Source organism: Caretta caretta, chromosome 5, assembly GCF_965140235.1.
Source record: "Caretta caretta isolate rCarCar2 chromosome 5, rCarCar1.hap1, whole genome shotgun sequence".
Lineage (NCBI taxonomy): Eukaryota > Metazoa > Chordata > Testudines > Cheloniidae > Caretta > Caretta caretta.
The window spans coordinates 66,281,387-66,307,593 of NC_134210.1; the positions used below are offsets into that span (position 1 = coordinate 66,281,387).

General features: G+C 43.1%; 1 protein-coding gene across 9 annotated transcripts in view; it reads left to right on the forward strand.

Moving 5' to 3' along the window:
- Nucleotides 1–26,207, forward strand: part of PAM (peptidylglycine alpha-amidating monooxygenase) — a 222,824-nt gene that overhangs the window by 165,259 nt on the left and 31,358 nt on the right. For 6 of the 9 annotated variants that reach the window (XM_048849474.2, XM_075128592.1, XM_075128594.1 and 3 more), the window contains exons 14-15: nucleotides 352–423; nucleotides 21,940–22,248. In XM_048849474.2, coding sequence (XP_048705431.2) covers nucleotides 352–423; nucleotides 21,940–22,248 — 381 coding nt within the window. The remainder of the gene's footprint in view (nucleotides 1–351; nucleotides 424–21,939; nucleotides 22,249–26,207) is intronic. The other 3 variants (XM_075128597.1, XM_075128598.1, XM_075128593.1) reach the window with 2 other exon arrangements.

The following is a 26,207-nucleotide window of genomic DNA, read 5'->3' on the forward strand; positions in this document are numbered from 1 at the left end:
CTGGGCATAATGCCAATCTACCTCTTAAAGTTTTTGTGAAACTTAATGTTTGTAAAGCACTTCCGTCCTATGAGCTGAAAGTAATATATTATGTCATGTCTTTGGCTCTTCCTGCTTTAATTTTAGAATACTTAATTGTACTGGTCAGTTGTATGAAACATAATATATTATGTTTTAATAATCTCCTACATGTATATCATTTACTGTACTACTACTTTGTCTGTTTTCCCTGAGCAACAGAAACATATAGAAAGTAAATGCTTGAGTTCGCTAAAAAAAAAAATGTATAGGAAAATGTTAAATTCAGTCTATATACAAAGAGATTATTGATATATTCTTAACCCTCTTTAGAAACCAAGAAAACAGATGATAGTTTTTCACTGAAGCAGCCAAAAAGAGAAGAGGAAGAGGTTTTGGATCAGGGTATGTATAATGAACTCTAACCATATTAAAAGAAAAAAAAAGGATTCATTAATTTAAATCACCAGTAAACCATATCCTGATTATATTATGAATTAATGTATTGTATCTTTTCTTTTATCATCTAAAATGTAATGCATTCTTTACAACTATGTTGCTGTGCTTTATATAATGAATAATTCAGAAGGAATTGGTCAATTACCAGTCTCCAGCCTTGCAGGTAAAATTCATTAGTGCAATTTAATCTCATTAGATTTCCCTGTTCCTGGTTTAATTTGCGTAACACCATTCTAATTTATCTGTCTGTTCACGGTGCCATAGCATGGGATCACAGGAGTGGTGGTTGTCCTGCAGAACGATAATTCAATAACTATTCTATTATATTTTTATTTCTTTAATATGAAAATATATTTTAAATTAACAATCTGTGTGTGATCTATTATTAGAAAACCATTTGAACGAAATCAGGGAAATTAAGAGTTAAATTGAATTAAGAGTGGCGTAGCAATCCTACATTCCTAAGTGTGGAATAATATGAGAAGAAAGCCTATATACATAAAGGGAGTACTATCTTGTGCTTTGTATTGATGCAATATGTAATGAGTTAAGTATAGTGTAACAGGGTTAATACTGAGCCTCTTTTTGCTATATTTATATTGACAAATTTAAAATGTATGTACCAGTGTATTGCACGTATGTGGATTGCAAAGCAGCTGCTATGTATCTTGTTCCTCTGTAATGCTTCTCAGAAGTTACTGCATCACATCGGACATTGAGAGGTATATTAAAATTTGGCAGTATTTCTGGTTCATTTGGACCAGATATAATACCAGTGCACCTGTTAAGAATATTGATTTGATATTACACTTTTCCCAAGGAGCCACTATGATGTCAGTGAAGTTTGATGCATTTTTACTTGAATTTAGCTGGTCTTTACAATTTGGAAGTGCACAGTAATACATAAGTGGAACTGGTGGATTATTGTAATGAGTTAAGAGTGTCCGTTACAGTTGATTTTACGTTAAAGGATTAAATTTTCAAAAGTGCACTCAGCATGAGCCCTACTCTGGTGCCATTGAAGACTATGGTAAAAGTTCCTTTGACTTCGGTGGGCACAGAGTTAGGCCATTGCTAAGAGCTTTTGAGTATCTCATCCAAAGTGGTAAATCTACCACATGCACAAAAACCACTTTTCAGAGTAACAGCCGTGTTAGTCTGTATTCGCAAAAAGAAAAGGAGTACTTGTGGCACCTTAGAGACTAACCAATTTATTTGAGCATAAGCTTTCGTGAGCTCAAATGAAGCTTATGCTCAGATAAATTGGTTAGTCTCTAAAGTGCCACAAGTACTCCTTTTTTTTTTTTTTTTTTTTTGCAAAAGCCACTTTGTAAAGTTAAATAATTTAAATCACTAAAAGTTACAAATAAATAAAAATTTGGAATTCAGAAAATCATAAGTTTTAGAGCATCTTAACTAAATGTACTTTAAATTACTAAAGCCTGGTTTTACAACTGTGTATTTAAAACACATCTTAAAGTATGTCTACAGTGGAGTTGGCCTTGTAATTTGCAGCTTAAGGAAGTATCCTCACAATAAATCCAATCAAGCTTGTACGCTAAATATCAAAACATAGCCACAGTGGCATGAGCCACGAGATGGATTAGCCACCTGAGTGTGTACATAGGGCTTCAGATAGGATCATACTCGGGGCGGTTAGCCCATCCTGCCACTCGCACTGCTGCAGGTACACTTCTCTTTTTAATGTGCAAGCTCTGTCAGAGCTAGCACAGGTATTTCTACCAGAGCTGAAAATTACACTTCTAGCTCCAGAGTAGATGTACCATGAGTTATTCCAGATGTATATTTTTATAAAGTAATAAATTTAGGCTGATGGTTCTTATTTGATATTCCAGTCCAATACCAAATAAATCAGTCATTTTGTAAGCACCGAACAAGATTTACTATGAGAAGCAACTTGTACCTTGATCGTGGCCACATTAGCAATGAGTACTATAATATTTAAGAAAGTTTTGTTTTTTCTATTTGTTTGAGAGCATTCAGTAATGTTCAAAACACATTTATTTTTCTTAAAGATGTGGTTTGAAACACTTCCAGATGTTTTCAAAGAACAATATCTGCAATGCAGTCTTGTTTGCTGTGAGACCACTATTTGGTGTGCACATCTTCATCTAACTTGTTTCTATGGAAACTGGATCTCTGTTGTATTGTCCGTTTGAAGTTAGTTGTGTTTTAAGACATCAAAACCCTTGAAGAGTCTACATTAGGGTATTTTGTTTTGTATTCTTAAATGTTGATTGGGCCAGAGTCTCCTCTCATTCACACCAGTTTTACACCATTATAGCTTCATTGAGTTCAGTGGAGTAATTCCTTTTTACCTAGGTGCAATGAAGGGAAAATCAGACCCACTGATTTTGCTTCTTTTCTTTAAGATTTTTCCTCTTCCTAGCAGCTGTTGAGTATTAGTATAAATCATGTTTCTTTGTATTTATAAGCCACCGCTACAGTGGTACAATCACATAGAAATAATATCAAAATAGGTGCTAACAGAGGAGAGAGAATTCCACAGTCCTTTGCAAACCACGCAGTCAGAGATGTCTGTGGACACACAAGCACACCAACTGATGTTCACAAAAGACTGGCTCAGGCTAGTAAGCTGTATGAAGAAACCAGAGAACTGAAGGTGGCCTATTAAATTGCATGCATTTCTGAGTGTTCTTTTTTTAATAAATTAGGCCCTTAAATTTGCTCAGAGAATAGTTCTTTAGTGATAACTTATCCTTAATTATCTTTATTGCTTATTGGAGAAGCATTTAAAAATACTGGCACATGTTTGAAATAGTTTTCTGATTTATTAATGTAAAGCTTTGCATTCTTTATGAATCTTTGTAACATACCAACTTTGCTTTCCCCTTTTTACTTCCAGGTATTTAGAGTATTTACCATAACTATCTCAAAACAATGAGATATTAAATAATGTGCAAAAAATATTTGCAGCTCCAGGGTAGATCAGCAGGACAAAGTAGGTAATAGCTGCTATTATATCAATGTATTAGTCTCAAAACACGATTTCCAAAGTCTCAAAATCGTGAAAGTATCTTTCAGCCCAGAAAGTTTTTGTAAAATCATTACCTGTATTTTACCAGGTATTGAATACCACATTATCCACCCTGATTATTCATAGAATCATAGAATATCAGGGTTGGAAGGGACCTCAGGAGGTCATCTAGTCCAACCCCCTGCTCAAAGCAGGACCAATCCCCAACTAAATTATAACTAAATCAATCAACTAAATAAATTTTGTTGAAATTTGGTTTGTCTGTGCAAATGATTGCACATGTCCATGATGTAAAATGTATTTTATTGTGAGTTCAGTGGTATGGCTGCAGCCTTTTGAGAGATGTGCCGCCTTATCCCAATAGAAGCCAGATGTTTTGTGAAGGTGAGAGGAGGTCAGGAAAGGGGGAGGGAGAGTTAAAGAAGCTATATTATGTGTTCTTTGAAGGGGATTGCACATTCTGCCCTTTCATGGTGGAGAAAAGGGTTCATATTGGTGGTTACCTGAGGAGAAAATGGTTAGCACAGTATCCGTGTTGCTTGACACAAAAATGACAAAGCAACAGTGGTACTTTAAAATTCTTCTTTAGACAATTGAAGCTTTTTTTATAAGTAACTTGATCTCAGAGTCAGAATAATAAATATTTGTTTCTTTTGCAATACTGGAAGCATCTGGGGAAAAATAGAAATAAATTAAATTCTGCCATCCTTACTCATGATGAATAGTACCCTATTCAGTTTGTGAACCCATTGAAATAAATGTTACTGAGCACAGAGAAAAACACTACTCACTGTGTAAGGATGGCAGAATTAGATCCTTTAAACGGAAAATGAAGATTTTTTACAGAGTTTAGCTTAATGAAACTGACTTCACTTCATTGATGTTTAGCACAATCATGCAGATACGTGGTGAGGGGTGGGTGGAAGGAATCTTTATTTTTTTATAAACATTATGTCTGCATATGCTTGATATTCTGATTTAGACACACTCACAGACTTGAGTGCTTTCTGCTATTACTAAAGCAGAGCCAGTACTATACCTTTTGCCTGTCATAGGGGAAAGTCAAAGTGAGTAATTGTTACTCAGAATTTTTTTTTGTCTGTCTAGAGTAACTTGGACAAATTGGATACAACATATATAGTACTGAGAACACTATTATCTGTTCATACCGGTCACCATAGTGTCTATTAGGCATCTCTTCTCCCCTTGTGGAAAAAGGCCTTAATGTGTTTCATTCCATTTGTTCAAAACCGTCCCTGCTGTAGTCTTTGTGGCACAGTATAATCAATCTTTCTGCTCAAAGGTTAACACAAACTGCTGTATTCCCAAGACACAGAGGATATGACAAAAATATAATTTGTAGAGGGAAAACACTATATGAGCTCTGGTAGTGAAAGGTCTTCAAACACCTTCTGTGAAACAGAATAATTTAACAAGTGGTTTTATGCTAACTAAAATGAATTACTATTGACATATTAACAAAAAGAAGGGAACTGGAATGCACAGTAGCTGTAATCATTTTCACTAAAAGAATAAAAGGAATATAGGCATGAAATTTATGTTCTCTTACAAGATTCTCTAATGTAGTAGCTGGCATGTTGTGAATACTCCAATGATTACATAATTGTCAAAATCATTTTAATAGCATTAATTTTTCTTTATAAGTATCTTTAACTAGTATTTGATTAGATGCTTATACGTATTTTCACATAATAAAAATATAGGAATGACCATACTGGGTCAGACCCATGGTCCAGCTAACCCAGTATCCTGTCTTCTGACAGTGCCAAGAGCCAGATACTTCAGAAGGAATTAACAGAACAGACCAATTTGAGTGATTCATCCCCTGTCGTCCAGTTCCAGGTTCTGGCAGTCAGAGGGTTAGGGACACCCGAACAGGGGGTTGTCCCTGACCATCTTTGCTAATAGCCATTGATGGCTGTATCCTTCATACCCTCTACTTCTTTTGTGTACTTAGTTATATTTTTGGCCTTCACAGCATTTCCTGGCAATGTGTTCCACAGGTTGACTGTGCAGTGTGCGAAGACGTACTTCCTTAGTTTGATTTTAATCCTGCTGCCTATTAATTTCATTGCGTGACTCCTGGTTCTTGTGTTATGCAAAGGAATAAATAGCAATTCCGTATTCACTTTCTAGTCACCATTCATGATTTTATAGACCTCTTTCATATCCCTTTTAGTCATCTCTTTTCAAAGCTGAACAGTCCCAGTCTTTAATCTCTCCTCAGATGGAAGCTGTTCCATATCCTTACCATTTTTATTGCCCTTCTATGTACTTTTTCCAATTCTAATGTATCTTTGTTGAGATGGGGCAACCAGAACTGCACACAGTATTCAAGGTGCAGGGGTACTATGGATTTATATAGTGGCATTATAAACCGATTTAGAATCTATTTCTTCTTCTTCGAGTGCTTGTTCACGTCCATTCCACATTAGGTGTGCGTGCACTGCATGCACGAGCTTCAGAAACTTTTCCCCTTAGTGGGTCCCGGCGGGCCCCCTGAGTGGCACCACTGTGCCCCACGTATATACCCCTACCAGCCCAACCCCCTCCAGTTCCTTCTTACCGTCTGTGCGCTCTCTCTCTCCCCCCTAGAAGAGCAGTCCCTTAGCCTTAGAGTAGCTGTTATCAGTTTGTTTACATATAGATTGTGAACACTTAAGTGATTAGGTGCTTGGAGGCCTCCAGCACTGGCCACAGGGCTTGCTGCAGGCCCACTGCTTCAAGGCTTGCGCCATGTGCCGCAAACCTATGCCAGTTAGTGACCCCCACGACTCGTGTCTACGTTGCCTGGGGGATGGACATCAAACTGAAAGGTGTAGGATTTGCAAGGCGTTCAAGCCAAGGACAAGGAAAGAAAGAGACTTTCGCCTAAAGCAACTGTTGATGGAGGCCGCATTGCAGGCGCCGGGTCCGGAGCACCCAATGCCGGCTCAGGCTTCCTCGATGTGTAGTGCCCCAGAGCCGTCAGGAGACCCAGCACCAGAGAAGCACTGTAAACTGTCGGCCCTGGAGTGCCAGACTTGGCCCTGGCACCGATCGTCCTTCCCGGTGCGGCCCCTGGCGCAGCCTAAAGGAAGGCGTGGTCGTTCCCCGCACAGGAGGCTGGCGCCTCCCAAGGCACCAAGCACCGACAAGAGCGGGAAGGCCGTGGTACAGGCGGTCCTGGTGGCACAAGCCCCACCGAGCCCAGACCTAAGTGAGCTCAGTGCGGACGATGGGCTCGAGGGCATAAAGGATCAGCCCTCTACGCCTGGCACCTTTGAGGCCGCAAAGGACCTCATCGAGCTGTCAGCGGTGAGCCCCCTCCCGTATGGGGAGAACCCTCCGGCACCCATGCCTTGGGCGCCATCGAGGGGTAAGCCGCAATGGTGTGTTGCTCGAAGACACCGTCCCGGCACCGCTCCTGGAGTTGGTCCCGGTCAAGCGCTGACTCTGCAGACTCGCACTTGCCAGTGGCCCAGAAGGAGGTTGCGGCACTGGCAGCAGGTCGATGCAAAGAAGCGCCAGGAAGGGCACATTGCTCTCCAGCACCGCCCAGAGACTAGCACCGGGAGGAGTTGACAGCCCTCGCCAGAGGTCTCCCACAGATGGTCCCGGTCCAGGGAATGCCGGCGCCGGTCCCGATATCAGTCCCAGTCCCTGTCTCGGGGGTTCCGGTACCGCTCCCAGTCCTGCTCAGCCAGGAGGTGCTCATTCTCCCACCGGCACGGATCATTGGCACCGCCATGGCCTTCGCGATCGGCATCACCGCAGTCCGGTGCCGGCTCCGGCCGCTATAGCTACCCACATCGGGGCCCGGACAGGAGGGACCCTCAGGGGAGCTGGCAATGTCAATGGGGGCCGCCAGGCCATTGGCCCTTCTGGACCCCTTGGGCCTATCAGGAGCACCAAGGGGCTCCGTCCAGGGCAAGTTACTCGGTGCAGCAGTCCTGGTCCCCAAACCTATGCCAGACAGTGCCAGAGGCAACCGTATCCAGGCCTCCAGCATCCCCCCAGTTTAGATAGGAGAGTCCGGGAACGAGCCCGGTGCCGTCTCATGGACTCCCACCCCGGCCTGAGCCAGGGGCCCCTGCCACAGGAGATGGGGAGCAGGAGGACCAACCAGAGGGGGTCGAGCAGCAGCTAACCTCCTTGTCTTCCCTCGATGAGGCGGTGGTGGGTACAGAGGTATCCAGCCCTCGGCCAATAGACCATGGAGCCCACCAGGAACTGCAGCGCAGAGTTGCCCAAATTTGGGGTTGCAGGCCAAGGAGATGGTTGAGCAGGAGGACCCCATGGTGGACATTTTGAGCCCCGAAGGGCCATCCAGAATAGCGCTCCCGCTCATTAAGACCATTCAGTCTAACTATAAGACTGTATGGCACACCCCAGCCTCCAGCGCTCCAATGGCTAAAGGAGTGGAGCATAAATACTTTGCCCCATCTAAGGGCTATGAGTTCCTATTCTGCCACCCGAGTCCATGCTCCCTAGTGGTTTCAGCGGTGAACAAAAGGGAGCGCCATGGACACCAGGTCCCGGCCCCTAAGGCCAAGGAGGCGAAACGCCTGGACCTTTTTGGTAGAAAGGTGTACTCATCTGGGGGCCTTCAGTTGAGGATTGCTAAGCAGCAGGCCATCCTCAACAGGCACAGTTTCAACTCTTGGACGATGGTGGAGAAGCTTAAGGACAAGGTTCCCAACAGGAGTTCACGGCCCTGGTGGACGAGGGCAAGGCAGTAGCCAAGACCTCTCTCCAGGCCTCCTTGGATTCGGCAGACACGGCGGCTAGAACAGTCGCGTCAGGGGTGGTCATGAGGCACTCGGCATGGCTCCAGGAGTCAGGCCTGCCCCTCGAGGTCCAGAATACACTCCAGGACCTCCCCTTCAAAGGGCCCGGGCTCTTCTGGGATCAGACAGATGCGAGGCTGCATAGTGTCAAGGACTCGCGGGCTACGCTCAAGTCGCTGGGTATGCACACCCCGGCGACCCAGAGGAAGCCCTTTAAGCCGCAGCCTCCCCCTCAACGCCAGTACCAGCCTGGCCATAGGCATGAGCCTTACCGTAGGCGAGGCAGGGATAACTGGTGACAGCGCAAAAACAATAATAACAATAATGCACCGGGCCAGAACCAAGGCCAGCACAAACCCCAGCCGGGCACTAAGCCAGGCTTTTGAAGGTGCACTCGAGGACAGTATACCAGACCAGTCACCGGATCCGTCCCTTTGTTTCCTGAGCTGCCTGTCCCGTTTCTCTCGTGCGTGGTCCAGATTATGTCGGACCGTTGGGTCTTACACACAGTGCGGAATGGGTACTCGCTGCAGTTCGCCCCCCTCCCACCCCCCTTCCCCGTCCCTCTTCAGGGACCCTTCTCATGAGCATCTCCTAGAGGAGGAAGTTTGCTCGCTGCTACGAGCGGGGGCGGTAGAGGCGGTGCCTCGTGGGCCTAAAGGGAAAAGGGTTCTACTCCCGCTACTTCTCATTCCCAAGGCCAAAGGGGGCCTTCGCCCAATCCAAGACCTGCGTGGGCTCAACAAATTCTTGGTCAAGGCCCGGTTCCGCATGGTCTCTCTGGGCACCATCATCCCTTCCCTGGATCCGGGGGACTGGTACGCTGCCCTCGACATGAAGGACGCGTACTTTCATATCCCCATTTTCCCATCACATCGGCGGTTCCTACGATTCACCGTGGGCCAAGAACATTGTCAGGTTCTCCCGTTTGGTCTAGCCACAGCCCTAAGGGTGTTCACGAAGTGCATGGCGGTGGTGGCAACCTTCTTACGGAGGTAGAGAATCCGGGTGTACCCATACCTCGACGACCGGCTCCTGGCGGGCCGATCCAAGGCGGAGGTGCGGGGCCATGTAGAGATGGCCCTGAGATTGTTCCACAAGCTGGGGCTCCTGGTCAACAACACCAAGTCCAGTCTCGTACCCACGCAGAGAGTGGAATTCATAGGGGTGGTCCTGGACACGCTGCAGGCCAGGTCAAGCCTTCCAGTATCCTGATTCCGGGCTATCCAACAAGCAGTGGCCTCCCTGCGCCAGTTTCCAACACCAGCCAGGTGCTGCCTGCGGCTGCTGGGCCACATGGCAGCATGCACGCACGTGGTCAGGCATGCCTGACTGAGACTCAGGACTCTGCAGGCATGGCTTGCTCAGGTGTACCGTGCAGGCAGGGACCCTCTGGACTTGGTAGTGACAGCCCAAAGGGAGGTGCTGGACTCCCTGCTGTGGTGGCAGTCCCAGCCTGTGGTTTGTGAAGGCATCCTCTTTGCTGCCCCACTTCCAGACCTGACGCTGGTGACGGACATGTCAGACCACGGACGGGGGGCTCACCTGGGGGAACCTCATGACCCAGGGGTTGTGGTCCGAGGCAGAGCGGTCGCTCCATATCAACGTGAAGGAGCTCAGGGCAGTTGGTCTCGCCTGCCAGACATTTCACGCCACTCTGAGTGGTCACAGCGTGACAGCTCTGACAGACAACACTACTGCTATGTTTTATATAAACAAGCAGGGCGGGGCTCGTTCCTCGCCATTCTGTCACGAGGCTCTCCTCCTCTGGGACCTTTGCATAGCCCATGCGATTCACCTCAAGGCATCCTATCTCCCGGGGGTGCGGAACGAGCTGGCGGACTCCCTCAGCAGGTCGTACCGCATGCACGATTGGATGCTCAGGGCAGACGTTGTGCTTTTGCTCTTCCACAGGTGTGGGTTTCCCTGGGTAGATCTGTTTGCCACTAGGGCCAATGCCCAGTGCCCGCGGTTCTGCTCATTCCAGGGCCGCAGCGCAGGCTCACTCGCAGACGCGTTTGCGTTCCCGTGGAGAGGGGGCTTGATGTACGCCTTCCCCCCGCTCCCCTTAGTGCACAAGGTCCTGCTCAAGGTGCACAGGGACAGGGCGGCGGTGATCCTCAGTGCCCCAGCCTGGGCCTGCCAACACTGGTACACATCGCTCCTAGAGCTGTCAGTGGATGCCCCAGTAGTCCTGCCCCTACATCGGGACCTCATTACACAGGACGGCGGGCGGCTTCTCCGCCACGACCTGCAGTCACTGCACCCAACGGCATGGAGGCTCTGTGGCTAAATGCCCTGGAGAGCCAGTGCACCCTTCCTGTGCAGCAGATTCTGCTTGGCAGTAGAAAGCCCTCTACCAGGGCAGCCTATATGGCCAAGTGGAAAAGGTTCTCGTGTTGGTGTGAACCCCCACAGGTGCGGCCGGGCCACGCCCCGGTGCAGGCCATTCTGGAGTACCTCCTGCACCTCAAGCAGCAAGGGCTAGCCCCATCCTCACTCAGAGTGCACCTGGCGGCCATCTCTGCCTTCCATCGTGGGGTTCTCGGGGGGCTCGGTGTTTTCCCACCCAATGGTGGGCCGGTTCCTTAAAGGGTTGGAGAGGGTGTTCCCGTACTCCCACCCCCACAGTCCCTCCATGGAACCTTAACCTGGTCCTTTCCATACTCATGGGACCCCCTTTCAAGCCCGTCGCTACCTGTTCTCTCCTCGACCTTTCCTGGAAGGTGGCGTTTCTGGTTGCCATTACCTCGGCCAGAAGGGTGTCCGAACTGAGGGCCCTCACTTCTGAGCCACCATACACAGTATTTCACAAGGACAAGGTGCAGCTCAGCCGCACCTCAAGTTCCTCCCTAAGGTGGTGTCCCAATTCCATCTGGGCCAGGACATTCGTCTGCCGGTGTTCTTCCCGAAATCCCATACGGACTCGAGTCACCGCAGCTTGCACACCTTGGATATGTGTCGAGCGCTGGTGTTCTATTTGGAGCGCACCAAGCCCTTTCGCAAATCCGTGCAGCTGTTTTGGCTGTGGCCGAGAGGTTAAAAGGCCTCCCAGTGTCGGCACAGCAGATTTAGTCTTGGATTACAAGCTGCATCCAGTTGTGCTATGAGCTCGCAGGTATTCTGGCAGTCATGACCCACTCGGCCAGGGCGCAGGCGACTTCCACGGCGTTCCTGGCACAGGTCCTGATCCAGGAGATCTGCAGAACAGACACCTGGTCTTCAGTGCACACCTTCACGACCCACTGTGCGGTCAACCAGCAAGCCAGAGAGGACGCGGCAGTTGGCAGAGCGGTCCTCCGAGCAGTTGTTCCGTGACTCCTACCCTCCTCCAGAGGTAAGCTTGTAATTCACCTAATGTGGAATGGATGTGAACAAGCACTCGAAGAAGAAAAAACGGTTACTTACTTTCTCATAACTGTTGTTCTTTGAGAAGTGGTGTTCACGTCCATTCCACCACCCACACTCCTACCCCTCTGTTGGAGTCGCCGGCAAGAAGGAACTGGAGGGGGTCGGGCTGGTGGGGGTATATATGCAGGGCACAGTGGGGCCACTCGGGGGGCCCGCCGGCCCAACAGGAGCCACTAAGGGGAAACATTTCTGACACTCATGCACGCGGTGCGTGCACACCTAATGTGGAATGGACATGAACACCATATCTCGAAGAACAACAGTTACGAGAAAGTAAGTAACCATTTTTTTCCTACTGGTTCTTAACATTCTGTGAGCTCTTTTGACCGCTGCTAAACATTGAGCAAATATTTTCAGAGAACTATCCATGATGACTCCAAGGTCTCTTTCTTGAGTGGTAACAGCTAATTTAGACCCTAATATTTTATATGTCTAGTTGGAATTATATTTTCCAATGTGCATTACTTTGCACTTATCAACATTGAATTTCATCTGCCATTTTGTTGCCCAGTCACCCAGTTTTGTGAGATCCGTTTGTAACTCTTCACAGTCAGCTTTGAACTTAATTTTCCTGAGTAATTTTGTATCATCTGTGAACTTTGCCACCTAACTGTTTACCCCTTTTCCCAGATCATTTCTGAATATGTTGAACAGCACTGGTCCCAGTAGAAATCCTTGGGGGACCCCACTATTTACCTGTCTCCACTGTGAAAACCGACTGTTTATTCCTACTCTTTGTTTCCTATCTTTTAATCAGTTACTGATACTGAGAGGACCTTTCTTCTTATCCCACGACTGCCTACTTTGGTGAGGGACCTTATCAAAGGCTTTGTGAAAGTCAAGTACACTCTATCCACTGGATCAACCTTGTCTTTGTTGACTCCCTCAAAGAATTCTAATAGATTGGTGAGGCATGAGTTTCCTTTACAAAAGACATGTTTACTCTTCCCCAACATATTGTGTTCATCTGTGTATCTGATAAGTCTACTCTTTACTATGGTTTCAACCAGTTTGCCTGGTACTGAGTTAGGCTTACTGGCCTGTAATTGCCAGAATTGCCTATGAAGCCTTTCTTAAAAATCAGTGTTTCATTAGCTATCCTCCAGTCATCTGGTACTGAGACTGATTTAAGTGATAGCTTACGTACCACAGTTAATAGTTCTGAAATTGCAAAACTCTTGGGTGAATACCATCTGGTTCTGGTTACTTATTACTGTTTAATTATCAATTTTTCCAAAACCACATCTACTGATGCCTCAATCTGAGAGAGTTCCTCAGATTTGTCACCTAAAAAGAATGGCTCAGGTATGGGAAACTTCATCCTCTGCAGTGACAACTGATGCAGAGAATTCATTTAGGTTCTCCACAATGTCCTTGTCTTCCTTGAGTGCTCTTTTACTACCTTGAGTGTCCAGTGGCCCCACTGATTTTGTTCCTGCTTCTGTTGTACTTTAAAAAATATGTGCCATTCATTTTTGTACCTTTACACTTGATTTGCCAGAGTTTATGTTCCTTTCTATTTAATTAGTAGGATTTGACTTTCAATTTTTAAAAGATGTCTTTTTGTGTCTAACTGCCTAATTTACTCTGTTGTTGCCATGGTGGCATTTTTTTGGTCCTCATACTGCCTTTTTTTTGGGGGGGGGTGGGTGCAGGGGGTACATATAGTTTGAGCCTCTATTGTAGTGCTTTTAAGAAGTTTCCATGCAGCTTGCAGGCATTTCACTCTTGTGACTGTTCCTTTTAATTTCCATTTAACTAGACTCCTCATTTTTGTGTTCTCCTTTTTCAACTTAAATGCTACTGTGGGGATTTCTTTGGTGTGTGTCCCCTCCAAGGATGTTCAATTTAATTACATTATGGTTGCTATTACCGAGCGGTTGAACTATATGCACCTCTTGGACCAGACCCTGTGCACCACTTACGACTAAATCAAGAATTGCCTCTCCCCTTGTGGGTTCCCAGACTGCAAGGAGCCATCATTAGTGGTGTTTAAAAATTTTATCTCTGCATCCCATCCTGAGGTGACATGTTCTGAGTTAATATGGGAATAGTTGAAATTCCTAATTATTATTGGGTTTTCTGTTTTTGTAGCCTCTCTAATCTCCTTGAGCCTTTCACAATCACCATTACCATCCTGGTCAGGTGGTTGGTAGTGTATACCTACTACTATACTGTTGTTATTCAAGCTTGGAATTTCTGACCATATTGATTCTGTGGTACTGTTTGAGTCATTTAAGATTTTTACTATATTCAACTCTATGCTTTCTTTCACATATACTGGCTACTCCGCCACCAGCATGACCTACTCTGTCATTCCTATATATTTTGTACCCTGGTATTACCATATCCCAATAGATTATTGTCAGTCCACCAAGTTTCTGTGTTGCCTATTATATCAATATCCTTATTTAATACCAGGCACTCAAGTTCACTCATCTTAGTATTTAGACTTCTAGTACTTATATACAAGCATGTTCATGTGATGTAATTGAATGGGACTCTTTCATTTGACTGTTTCTCTTCAGTTCCTACTTGTACATTAGCAAATTCTATCCTCTTCTTTTTACTAGGACATACATTATCCCCTTTAATAAATCATTCCCTAAAGGATGACTCTATCCAAACCATGTGTTCCTCCGCACCTGTCAGCTTTCCCCAGCCCTTAGCTTAAAAAAAGCAGCAAGGTATCGCTTAGTTAGTGAACGCATCTATCAACTGCAATTCTGAATACTCCAGAAAGCTGTAGGAAGCCTGATGAATGACAGTTACAGAATTTGTTTCCTAACAGAATAGTCAGATACAGGTGGTAGTTTATCAAACTGCCATGGCTTGGATTACAAATTTAAAGCTCATGATTTCAGGCCATCCTTGTAGTAATGGGAAGCTCTCTCATTTTTTGTGCATCCAATTTAATCACAAAGGGAAAAGTTTCCTTTGAAACAGTGTGTGCTGAAAGAAGAAAAACAGAAAGGAAGAAATATTTGATCTCTGAGTCCAATATTGGTGTCAAAATATTGTTGTGAAAAAATCTTTCACTGGAAAAGCTACTGTGAACTGTTAATTGATTCAAAGTAAATAAACCAGAGAGACTGAGGGAAGACATTAGATTAGTTATGGTTTTGTTGCAGAATTTTATATATATATATATATAAAGAAGTTAAATGTTTTTTTTCATTTTAGTAATCAGCATTAATGTTTAATGGGCACCAACAGTTTAGAAAGAAGTGTCCCTGTGTCTGGGCCTAAGGAATCTAGTACTCTAAATATTTCATACATATAGTACCTCTTACCCTACACCTGAAACTGAACCTGAGATTCCTCAATCTCACTGTTCTTCTGCTGTCAGCAAGTATCTGTGAAATCCCTTGGGAAAGCATGTGTCTCAGCCCCTTTTAATGGCTGATCCACATAGGGGACGGCAACCTACCACTGCTATCAGTTATTCCCTTAGATCAAATAGCAGAGGTCTGTGCTGTGGATCTAAAGGTCCGACCCTGCTAGTGACCCAAGTTGGGAGTCTGTATGGTTCTAAATTGGGGTTTTTTCAATTTTTTTTAAATTAGGAAATTACATACTTCCCCCTCCCCCCTTCATTTAAAAGAACATTGCGGTTGCAAAGTCAAGCATTCAAAAGTTAGGATATTCCAGAATGAAGGTTGCCCTGCAACTTTAATTAAGCCCCACTGTGCATATGCATTATAATAGTCTTTAATTACATGACCACATCTTATTTTCCCCACAGGACTCCTGCCTCATTCAGTGCACAGGCTGGATCTGCTCTGGGGCTGAACCAGGGTTGTGTAGTGAAGGACCCTGCTTCATTTGTTGCAGAAGTTGGAAGGTGTATAGTGAATAAGGCAGAGGGTTGCAGGGAGAGAAAGAACAGTCTCATGGTTACGTTCTGTGCCACCCTGGAGAAATGGATTGTATCCCTGCCTCTGCCACAGAGTTCCTGTGAGATGCTGGGCAAGTCACATAAATCAGATTTTTTGTAGATGGTCACTAATTTTGTGTTCCTCACACTAACTGTGTGTTCTGGTGCCCAACATGAAACACCCGGGGCCAAATTTGCAGAAGTGCTGAGCCCTTACAACGCAGTTGAAATGATTGGACGTGTGCTTTGAACATATTCTGTGTTATATAATGATAAGTATTCTGAAAAATCAGTGTCTAGTGTTTCAAGTTGACCACCCAAAATTAGTGGATAATTTTTTTGCCAATTTTGTCTTCATTATTCTGTGCCTCGGTTCTCCATCTGTAAAACAGTGATAGTAATACCCCCAATCTCACAGGTGTGTTGTGCAGATAGTTTTTAATGTTTGTAAAACATTTATGCAATGGTGAGACACCCAGGACAAAATTAATAGTTTTTTTTATTCAGTTAGGATTTGGATAGTGTGCAGTAAATAAGGCCTGAGGCCACACACTAAATGAGGAGGGTACAAAGAGCTATTAAATAGCTCCTCATTCACAGAATGATGCAGGGGTTCCTGTGGAAAAATAACGTGTGATCATATAATTAAAGACTGTATCATAATGCACATGGGGGACGAATTAAGGTAGCACAAGCAACATTAATTCTGACCTTTCCTAACTTTTCAATGCCTGACTTAAATGCAATCTTAAAATATTTTAATGTAATTTTTTTGTATATAATTCTTGCACACAATGGTATTTTGGGATTGCTAGAAATACATTGTTCAGGCTGCCTGAACTTCTTAGTGCAGTTCTGGATCTTATAAACGATGTAGCAGAGGAAGAACTCAATGGCACTATTACTTAGAGACAGCCTGGATCAGGGGCAAAGGAGGAGAGAGGTGCTCAATATAGTATAGAGGTTACAAATCGGATGACAAATCGAACCTGAGTTGATCTGAGACACCCTGAATTAAATGATGGATAGAGAGGTGTAGGTCTGAGAGGCTGAAGGATTTTTAGGAGTCTTCGGTCTAGAGGTGATATCTGAGGACTGCTAGACAGAGTATGGGGAGAAAGGGGGAGGAGGACTGATCTAACCCTGAGGAGGTGGAGTCACTGAAAAATGCTGGAGTTAGAGGAGGACAAGAACCAGGACTTTACATGATGGCATTATGCTCAGAAATGCGATGCTGATTGACAATGCTGAAAGTGGCTGCTGGAAGATGAAAACAGAGAAGTCCTTTGATTAGATCAGAAGAAGATTGTTGATGGCCTTGGCAAATACCTTTTCAGTGTAGCAGAAAGGGGAGAAACCAGACTGCCAGTGATCCAAGAGAGAATTAGAGCAGAGAAAGTCATGGGAGTAGGAATAGACTGCATATTCCAGGAGCAGAGAGAGAGTAATAAAACAAGTACTCAGTTTAAATGGGATGTTTCAGGGCTTGTCTACACTGGCAAGTTTCTGCGCAGTAAAGCAACTTTTTACCCTCAAACTGCAGACATGTACACGCTGCCAGGCCACTTTGTGCGCAGAAACTCCTCAGTTGCAGCACTGCAAAAAAACCACCTTGATGACAGTCGTAAGGCTATTTGAGCAGAGGCTCCAGTGCTCTATTGCCAGTGCAGACGTTTGATTGCTTTCTGCACTGTAATTGGCCACCAGAGCTGTCCCATAATGCCTCAAGTGACTGCTCTGCTCACTGTTTTGAACTCTGCTGCCCTGAACGCATTCACCCCTCCCCTTTCAAAGCACCGTTTCTGACAGCCGTTTTGTGCTGTGCTGATCTGCTCCAGGACACAAAGCAAACCATTAATGTGGAATGCTCGTGCTGTTGAACACAGAGACAGGTGTGAGATCGAGAGAGAGAGAGAGAGAGCGCCCAGGGGGGGAGGCGGGGACTGATGTCGAGGTTTCCCCCTCCCCCTGCCTCAGGACTGATTGCTTCCTGCCACTGTCTGAAAATACATGACAGCATGCTGACATACTCTCTGTCCCCCAGAACACACAGTCTCTCTCTCCCCTTCCTACACACACACACACACTTCCCCCCCACACACACACTTCAGTTGAAAAGCAGCTGGCAATGTAATAGGATGCCCATGAAACCTGCATCATGTGACTTGTGCCTGCACCATTGCAAACCCTTCTCAAAGCACTGCGTGGCCAGTTGTACAGTGGGATAGCTACCACAATGCACTGCTGTCTTTGCCGTTGCAAGAGCTGCTATTGTGGATGTACTCCAGCATTACAAGGAGCACAGTGTGGACACACAACAGCAGTTTAATTCCAGCGTTTTAATAAAAGTGGTATAACTTGTGGTACAGAAACTTGCCAGTGTAAACATATCCTCAGTCTTCACTGGATTTGCCATTAGGCTTATGTGGTTTGTGAAGTAATGTTATGTTTAACTGTTTAGGGACTTTCCCTATTTACTTTCTGTAACATTCAAAAGACTGTCCAGCAGCAGTTACCAATCATAAAACTACAGATATAAGTGAAGATATATTCCAGTAAAAGCATGACACAAATGAGAACCACATTGTCAAGGAAAATATTTTTTTATTAGAATGATACCTGATTTTATATTAAGGAAAATAATTAAGTGGATGCAGCTGGCTTATCACATTTCATAACATGAAGGTCACTTTTTTGTTCTAAAAAATAGAAAAGCTAGATTTTTAAAAGAAACTGTGAATCTGAAGATTGCAAAAATATATTTTAGTAAATGTAGTCTCAAATTGAGTAGCATGGGCAATGACATGGATTAAGTCTGACTGGAATACAAATTCATTAAAATTTCTTTCATATATAGCCATATTGTAACCTGGGGTTTTCTGAACATAAAGCTCTTGGTAACTTTTACTCTTGGCAAGGCGGTGGCAGGAAATAAATCAATGGGGACACAGCCATTCAGCTGATAGATGGTTGACACAAGCAGTGCATACAAGAGTGCTCTTACTTAAAGCTACACTGTGTTTAGCTCAAGCACTTAACACATATCTACAACAGGGTAGTAAAAACACTCCAACCCTCAATAATTACCAAAGTCTGGCATGGTTTTAAAGTGGTAGAACGAAAGACATCTGATGGCCTTTCTTCTGTCTGCCATTGGGAATCCTCAGATGTGTCCATGAGGTGATCCAACTAGCCCAAACTTCTCCCCCCTTATTTATCGTGTTAGTACGACAATAACATATTAATCAAGAAAACTGGTCAAGTAAGCAATTTCAAAGGTTAAGCAAGGGGTTTCCTGAGACTATTAATTAGACAGATGTGTTTTTGTGAAGTCCACATGCTTGAGGGTCTTGACAAACACCTCCGAGGGCAAATATAGATAAGCTTCCTTCTTTTCTAAAACCACTTTCCTCAACAGTTTCAACAGAGATCTTTTCAGGAAGGATGCAGGGAAAGACTCCCTTCTTGTGGTCGCTCACACACGTATTCCTTCTGGCTTAGTTGTGCTAAGGCTGCTGCATAGGCCCACTAGAGACCTATTGACCTGGCTGTTTTTGGCGATAAGCATGATAATTGATATGCCAACTACCAGTAGTGATCCAGATAATTTACTGATCCACCAAGATCTCTCCTGCCCTTCTCCCGCCTTCAAAAAACCTGTAACCTCTCCGACACAGATTTTTCTACCCAACCCCTTTTTCCCAGGATTCTTTCATTTTTCTTTCTCAGACAGGTGCTTCTTTCCCTTAGACTCTTTGACATACCTTTCCCCAGCACTCTCTTAAATACAATTCTTGCTTACTAGATTGGCCTTTTTGTTGTATCTCCTCAGACCACATGGCCATGTCTCAAGGATTCTCTCTCAATCACTGCTGGATGTTTGTTTGCTCTCCTGTTAAATCTTTCTCTTTCATAGTCAGATCCACAGATCCTCATATTGATTCCATGCAGCAGGCCTTCACCCTATTAGTAGCTTTAGAGGTATAAGTAGTCCTGTTAGTCACTGACAAGAAGAGGGTGTGTCAAAGTCTCTGAAGACCCAGACAGTTCCAGTTCTGTCTCCACTGCGTCTGCCCATTCCCCCAGAGCCTCAATAGGTGCAAGTAGGCTTGCTCCAGGCCAGGGATTCTCAACCTTTTTCTTTTTGAGGCCCCTCCCACCCCCAGCATGCTATAAAAACTCCACGGTACACCTGTGCTAGGGCCATCAGTAGGAGGAAGCAAACAGGGCAATTGACCCCAGGACCCCATGCCACAGAGGACCCCAGGAAGCGAAGCTGCTCAGGCCCGGGTGGCTGAGCTTGGGGCAGTGGGGCTTCGGCTTTCTGCCTTGAGCCTCAGTGAGTCTAATTCCAGCCCTGCTTGGCAGATCCCCTTAAATCTGATTGTAGCCCCCCCAGGGGACCTCAGACCCCTGATGGAGAACTGCTGCTCCAGGCAATCCCTGCTGCAGAGCAAAAACTAAAATGAAAAGAGAGCTGCTCAAATGTGATTCAGAATTATTAGGACTGTGCTGACGGGGCTGCCTTTTAGTCAGAAATAAAGCCCTCCTTTCTGTTTGCCTCAGAATCCAGCAACCTGAGTCCTTCTCCCCTTCACAGAGTACAATGTGATGGACAAAAATAGTGTAGCTGCAGTAGCGCAGGCAATGGGAATGGCGGCCCGTGCTAACTGCCCCAGCTACAAACCCAAATGGACCCTGAGGAAGAATAAATATATATTGTAGGCAAAGCTGATTATAGAAATGTGTTTTTAAATGTCTGGGGTTGTTGGTTTGTAAATCTGCATTTGGACAGGTTAGTTGAATTTAGCAGTAGACTGCCATTTAGAATAGGTTTTATGAGGCATACTAGCAGAGATGGCATAACCAATTTTGTTCAGGTCTAATTTGCTTTGTTCGTTTTGCTGAAATTGGCCCTATTACTTCAGCAATTATTATCCAACAGAAGTTTTCACCTGGGATATTCCTCTTTGAAGGCCAGAGATTGGAAGCCTAGTTGAAATCATTGAACCAGGACCATTTATAAACATGACAGAATCTCTTAGGTTTTTTTTTGAAAGACTTAATTTCCCCCATACCAAGTTAATGATCATGAATTATCAGTGAATGAGGTGAAACTTAGTTATCATTCTGACTTCCTAATACTTAATATAAAACTTTTTTAAAAATGTATATGGTACTCTGAGTGTAATTTAAAAATTAAATCATGAATTCCTTAATCATAACTTATCTCCTCATTAGGTGTACGTAGAATGAAATGAAATCACTATATATTTACCACAAATTAGAAGCATAATTTGTTTGTTGAATTTCTGTTCCCCTCTGGCTCTAACATATAGACAGAACTGACGTTTGCTTAGAGCAGCAAAATGTTCAGTTATTGTGTGGGTGACTGCAAGCTGGTAGAGTATATATAGGCTAGTTTGGCTTAGAGCAGCAGAATCCCTAAGGATAGCTCCCACTGTTACCATTTTAAGTCTGTTTACAAGATTAAACATAAATCAATGCAGTTAAAACTGATTTTTGGCAAAAAAAAAAAATCTACATTTTACACACAGATTAATTTTTCTTTTTCTGTGTTCTTGGACCAACATTCTAGAACTTGATACAGGCATGGTAGGTTATGGGAAAGCATGCTGATTTGTTATAATACTGTAGGTACAACTGCTTCATGTTTGCTTGGGGAGTGATTTTTAGGAAGGAGTCTTCTGCAATCTGCAGGAATGGACTGAAGAATGCTACTATGTCTAATTAAAAATTGTTTGTAAATATATCTAGTAGCTAGTGAGTCTGCTTTCTGCAGCACATTATGTTGAAATTATTGCAGATTAGGTTTTCTTTCTTGTAGCCTGGGCTTCTTAAGCAATAATACTTTTTTTTTAAAAAAAAAGGTATTTTGAAAGGTATGCCTATTATCATTATTGATTTCAGAAATGATAACATTGACAAGACTACAGAATTCTCATCTTTCTTTTATAAGTCTGCAGTACTCTGGCTTCTGAATCCAGCAGAGTGCTCTGTAGATATCCTTTACTGAAATTCTTGTTGAAATCATGTACGCATTCCTTTGTTCCTAAGAACATCTTTAGAGAGGTGATGTTTTCTTTTTTGGTCCTGAAATGTCAGGAAAAATTGGACATTATTATGTAAATTAAGGCTAATAAAGGGTTGATATCTCTTCATGCCATAGGCTTTCTTCATTAAAATTTATGAAAGACTGAAAACAGTTCCTTCATGCACTAGACATACCAATGACTATATGAATACTTTTTTATATTACTATAGTTTGCTAAAACTGTAGAAAACTTTATAATCTATTATAATCTCCTCCCCCCTCCCCCTTATCTTTTCTCTTTTCTGTACAGGTGATTTCTATTCACTCCTTTCCAAGCTGCTAGGAGAAAGGGAAGATGTTGTTCATGTGCATAAGTATAACCCTACCGAAAAAGCAGAATCAGATCTTGTAGCTGAGATTGCTAATGTAGTCCAAAAGAAGGATCTTGGCTGGTTTGATGCCAGAGAGGTTACAAATCACGATGAAAGGGCCAATACTAGTCTCGCCAGAAACAGAATTCACAAATTTCACAGACTAGAATCCACCTTGAGGCCACCAGAGAACAGGCATGTCTCTTTACAGCATGGTGAGGGAAGCTCGGAAAAAGAACATACTGGAGGTGGGTTAGGGGTTCATTTTAAGTAATGTACTACTGCAAAGTAAGAGCTTTGATCCACATTAGCAAAATCTGAAGGGAATATCAGTTGATGCTTGAAATACTTTCACAAAAATATCTAATGATGAAAAGTGTCTTTTTACATCTCTCGATGATACATAAAATCATAAACTTTTCCCTCCCATTATCACAAAAGGCTATAGTGTACTGGAAAAATTGAGTTAGAATAATCAGATCCAAATAGTTCACTTTTTGGGCTGTTAAATTGAAACATTGAGGGTTGAACAAATTGTGGTTAATTTGGCATTCTGCTAAATAGATGTAAACAAATATGGATATAGTAGTGAATTCAAGTGTTTTATTTTTCCCTTTTGCAACTGGCTTCATTGAAATGACTAATGGGGGCGATCTTCACACCCTTGTTGACTTTTTTTCAGCTGACTTGACTTGTCAAACATCAAGATTTTACAAGCTCTATTTCTTGTTGTTCCACTAACTATTTTCCCCTAAATGAAGAAAAGTAGTTATTATTGAGGAATAGTCCAGAAAATCAATAGTTATTTCTTTATTTCAAACCAGGATTGGCTACTTTAATTAGCAGATTAAAACTCGTTCCCATCAGGTTTCTATGACAGCAAAAAGCATATTTGTTTTTCTTGTGTTGTGGTCTCTGTGATATTGATTGTGTTTAGTCTCGCTAATGTGGAAAGGCAGATAATACAGCATGTGAAGAGTATCTGTTATGTATGCATGGCAGCCATTGGTGTGTGTGAGCTGTAGCAGCCCAGGCTGCCTTTATGTTGCAAACAGCCAGCTTGCTGTTTCCAAATACATTTTCCTTACAGACATAAATTATTCATCATCCATTTGATTTTTATTTGCAATTTAAAATATGAGCATGGAATGCTTTCTGCTCACATGCAGTTCAAATACAGTGTAATAATTGCTAAATACAGGATTTAATATTTAATAGACTACCAGAGATATGGACTTCTAGTATTAGGTGTTGCTACTTGCTTTTAAATGAAATACAGCCACAGTTATAGGCAAGAGAGGCAGGGAGGAAAGGATGAGGAGTGTTCACTGTTATGGCCCTGATTTTCTTCTCCCATATAAAAGTGTAAATCAGGAATAGCACCATTAAAGACAGTGAAGTTCAACTGGTGCTAGTGCATGGAAAATTCAATAGTTATTTTACATCTATAGTTGGTACTAATGCATCTGCTGCTGGAATACTGTGTTCAGTTGTGGTGCCCACACTTCAAGAAAGATGTTGCTAAATTGGAGAGGGTTCAAAAAGGAGTCACAAGAATGATTAGAGGATTAGAAACCTGCCTTATATTAATGGACTCAAAGAGCTCAATTTATTTAGCTTAACAAAGAGAAGGTTAAGGGGTGACATGATTACAGTCCATAGATATCTACAGGGGGAACAAATATTTAATAATGGGCTCTTCAGTCTAGCAGAGAAAGGTATAACATGGGTCAGTGGTTGGAAGTTGACGCTAGACAAATTCAGACAGGAAATAAGGCTTAAACTTCTTATGGTGAGAGTAGTTAACCATTGGAACAATTTACCGAGGGGTTGTTGTGGATTCTCCATCACTGACCCTTTTTAAATGCAATACAATGTTTTTTCTAAAAGATGGGCTGTAGTTACTTAGGGAAAAATGTATGTCCTGTGTTATACGGGAGGTCAGACTAGATGATCAGACTGGTCCCTTTCAACCTTGGAATCTATGAATCTATCCGCATTATCTAAAAGTGCAGCTATCTTGGTGTGTTGTGGATGGAGATGTGGTGGTTGATATAGCTGGGTCCTGAACCATTGATGGCTTTGAAGATTATAACTAAGACCCTGAACTGGCAAAACAAGTAGATTTGGAGCTGAGCCAATGGAGGATGCAGAGTACAGAGTGATGTACTCACAATGGCTTTACACCATTGAGAAGCTGGCTCCCATGTTCTGTGCAAACTAGAGAAGTTGTGTTGTTTCCAACATTGGTCTTGGATACAATGAATTGCTATCTGCAAGTGAAGAATACCTCGAGCGCTCTGACTTGGATGCTCCTCTGAGATGAAGTAGTCAAGAGTCGCAAAGCAAATGGAAGGTGGAAGACAAAACAAGGCGCCGAGATGTTTGTCCTTGACTCTTAATTTGTTGATTCTTGCAAATGTGATCAAATTTATTATCTTAGTTCCATGTCAAAAACTGTGCTGCGTGAGAGATCTATGTAATTTTAATCCCTATATAACATATTTGTTCTTTCTTGTTTCTCCACACTCAAGTTGTAAAAGTCTCTCAACCCATCTACACAGACCTTTCAACAGTGGCTTACGCAGAGAGAGAGAGACACACCTAGAGTTGAAAATATCAACTTAAACCCAGTTATAACATGATTTGGCTCTGTCCACACTGGCTGGCCAAACTGTGTTATCTAGTTCAGTAATCTTATGTGTGGTTACTTATTTCCTTGCTATTTTCATTTTCCCCTGCTGCGCTAAACTTCTTTTGATTTTGATTACTTGAAAGTGCACCAAAAGAACAAGGCTTTGGGGGAGAAGAAATGGAATCAAGATGTGACTGAGCAATAGATCTTGTTGAGAGTGAGGGAGACATGTATGGGTGGGGCCTTTTTCACCTTGAGCTCCCTCAGGCTCAATTTAATTACAGAACCAGTAAAAAGAAGTGTGAGAAGGAAAAGAAGTGCTTCAGGGACACCTCACCCCACCCTGCAAAAAAATGGGAAGAGTTTTAAGTTTTATTTTTTATTTTCCTTCTTCATTCTGCTGTTCTCAGTGGCCTAGTCTGCAGAACAGGGTTCTGGTTTCAGCTGCCTGAGGGGAAACTGCAGAAAATGAGAGGGGAAAATTTAACTCAAGCCCTTTGGGGAAAGAGGAGCCTCCTCTGTCATCTCCCTTTTCCCTCCCCTTCTGCCTACAGAAAATATTTTTAAGCAAGAAAAACTCTGACGCGAAAAAATGAGCGGCTATTCTGTTTGTTCATGTGTACAGAAACTTTTCCAGCACATCACAAAGTGTTGCTTTTAAGATATTGCCATTAAGATATTCTTCTTAATATAATGCTGCCTCATGAAACTTTTTACCATTTTCCTGTATGGAAAAAATCACATTTTTCCATGAAGGAAAAAATCCAGCTGTAATATTTTGTAATGGGATGATCTTTCCTTTCAAACTTAAGCAAGAAGGAATTGTTCAAGTGACTTTAGAGCTTATATTTAAAAGTGGGTATTTACAATACCATATTTGGATTTAATATCTGCACTACTGCAATAAAATTAAATGTAAACTATGGCAAACCATTACCATGTGAATCTGTTCTTGAATGTTCTAATTGTTCTTCTCTTTCAGAAGCCAAGCAGTAGATATTGTTTCACAGATCTGATTCTCGTTTTACAAGTGACTTACTTTTTCCTCACATAAAAATAGAAAGACTTGGATTTTAAAAACATACTCCTCTAAAGAAACAGTTGTCATATAGAAATATGATTTATTTTCCTATTGCATGATGTCTGCGTGTATGTAGAAAAATAAACAATACTGAACACCAAACAAGACCAAAAGCACTCTTGATCTCACTGCTGAAGGACATAACTCAGGTTTCTGCATGGATTATGCTTTGTTGGCTACCCTCAGGAATTCAGGCAACAAAACCATTGCAAGTAGAGTGATGGGTCATACAAGAGACTCATCAATCTCTAGTATTTACATTAGAAATTTAAAATGCTACGTCACATTTTTGAAAATAAGTATAGTGTATATGATGCCACTGGAAGTGTAAATCATAATGACTAACTCTGAGATTATAGCCGTCGTTACTAATGGCTTTGGTAGTGTATGTATTACACTGTAAATCCAACCTGGATTGTGATGGACAATATAGGACCCAAAAGATGGTTGAATGGTAGACCTTGGGACATAAAGATTTCAGAGGCGATTCT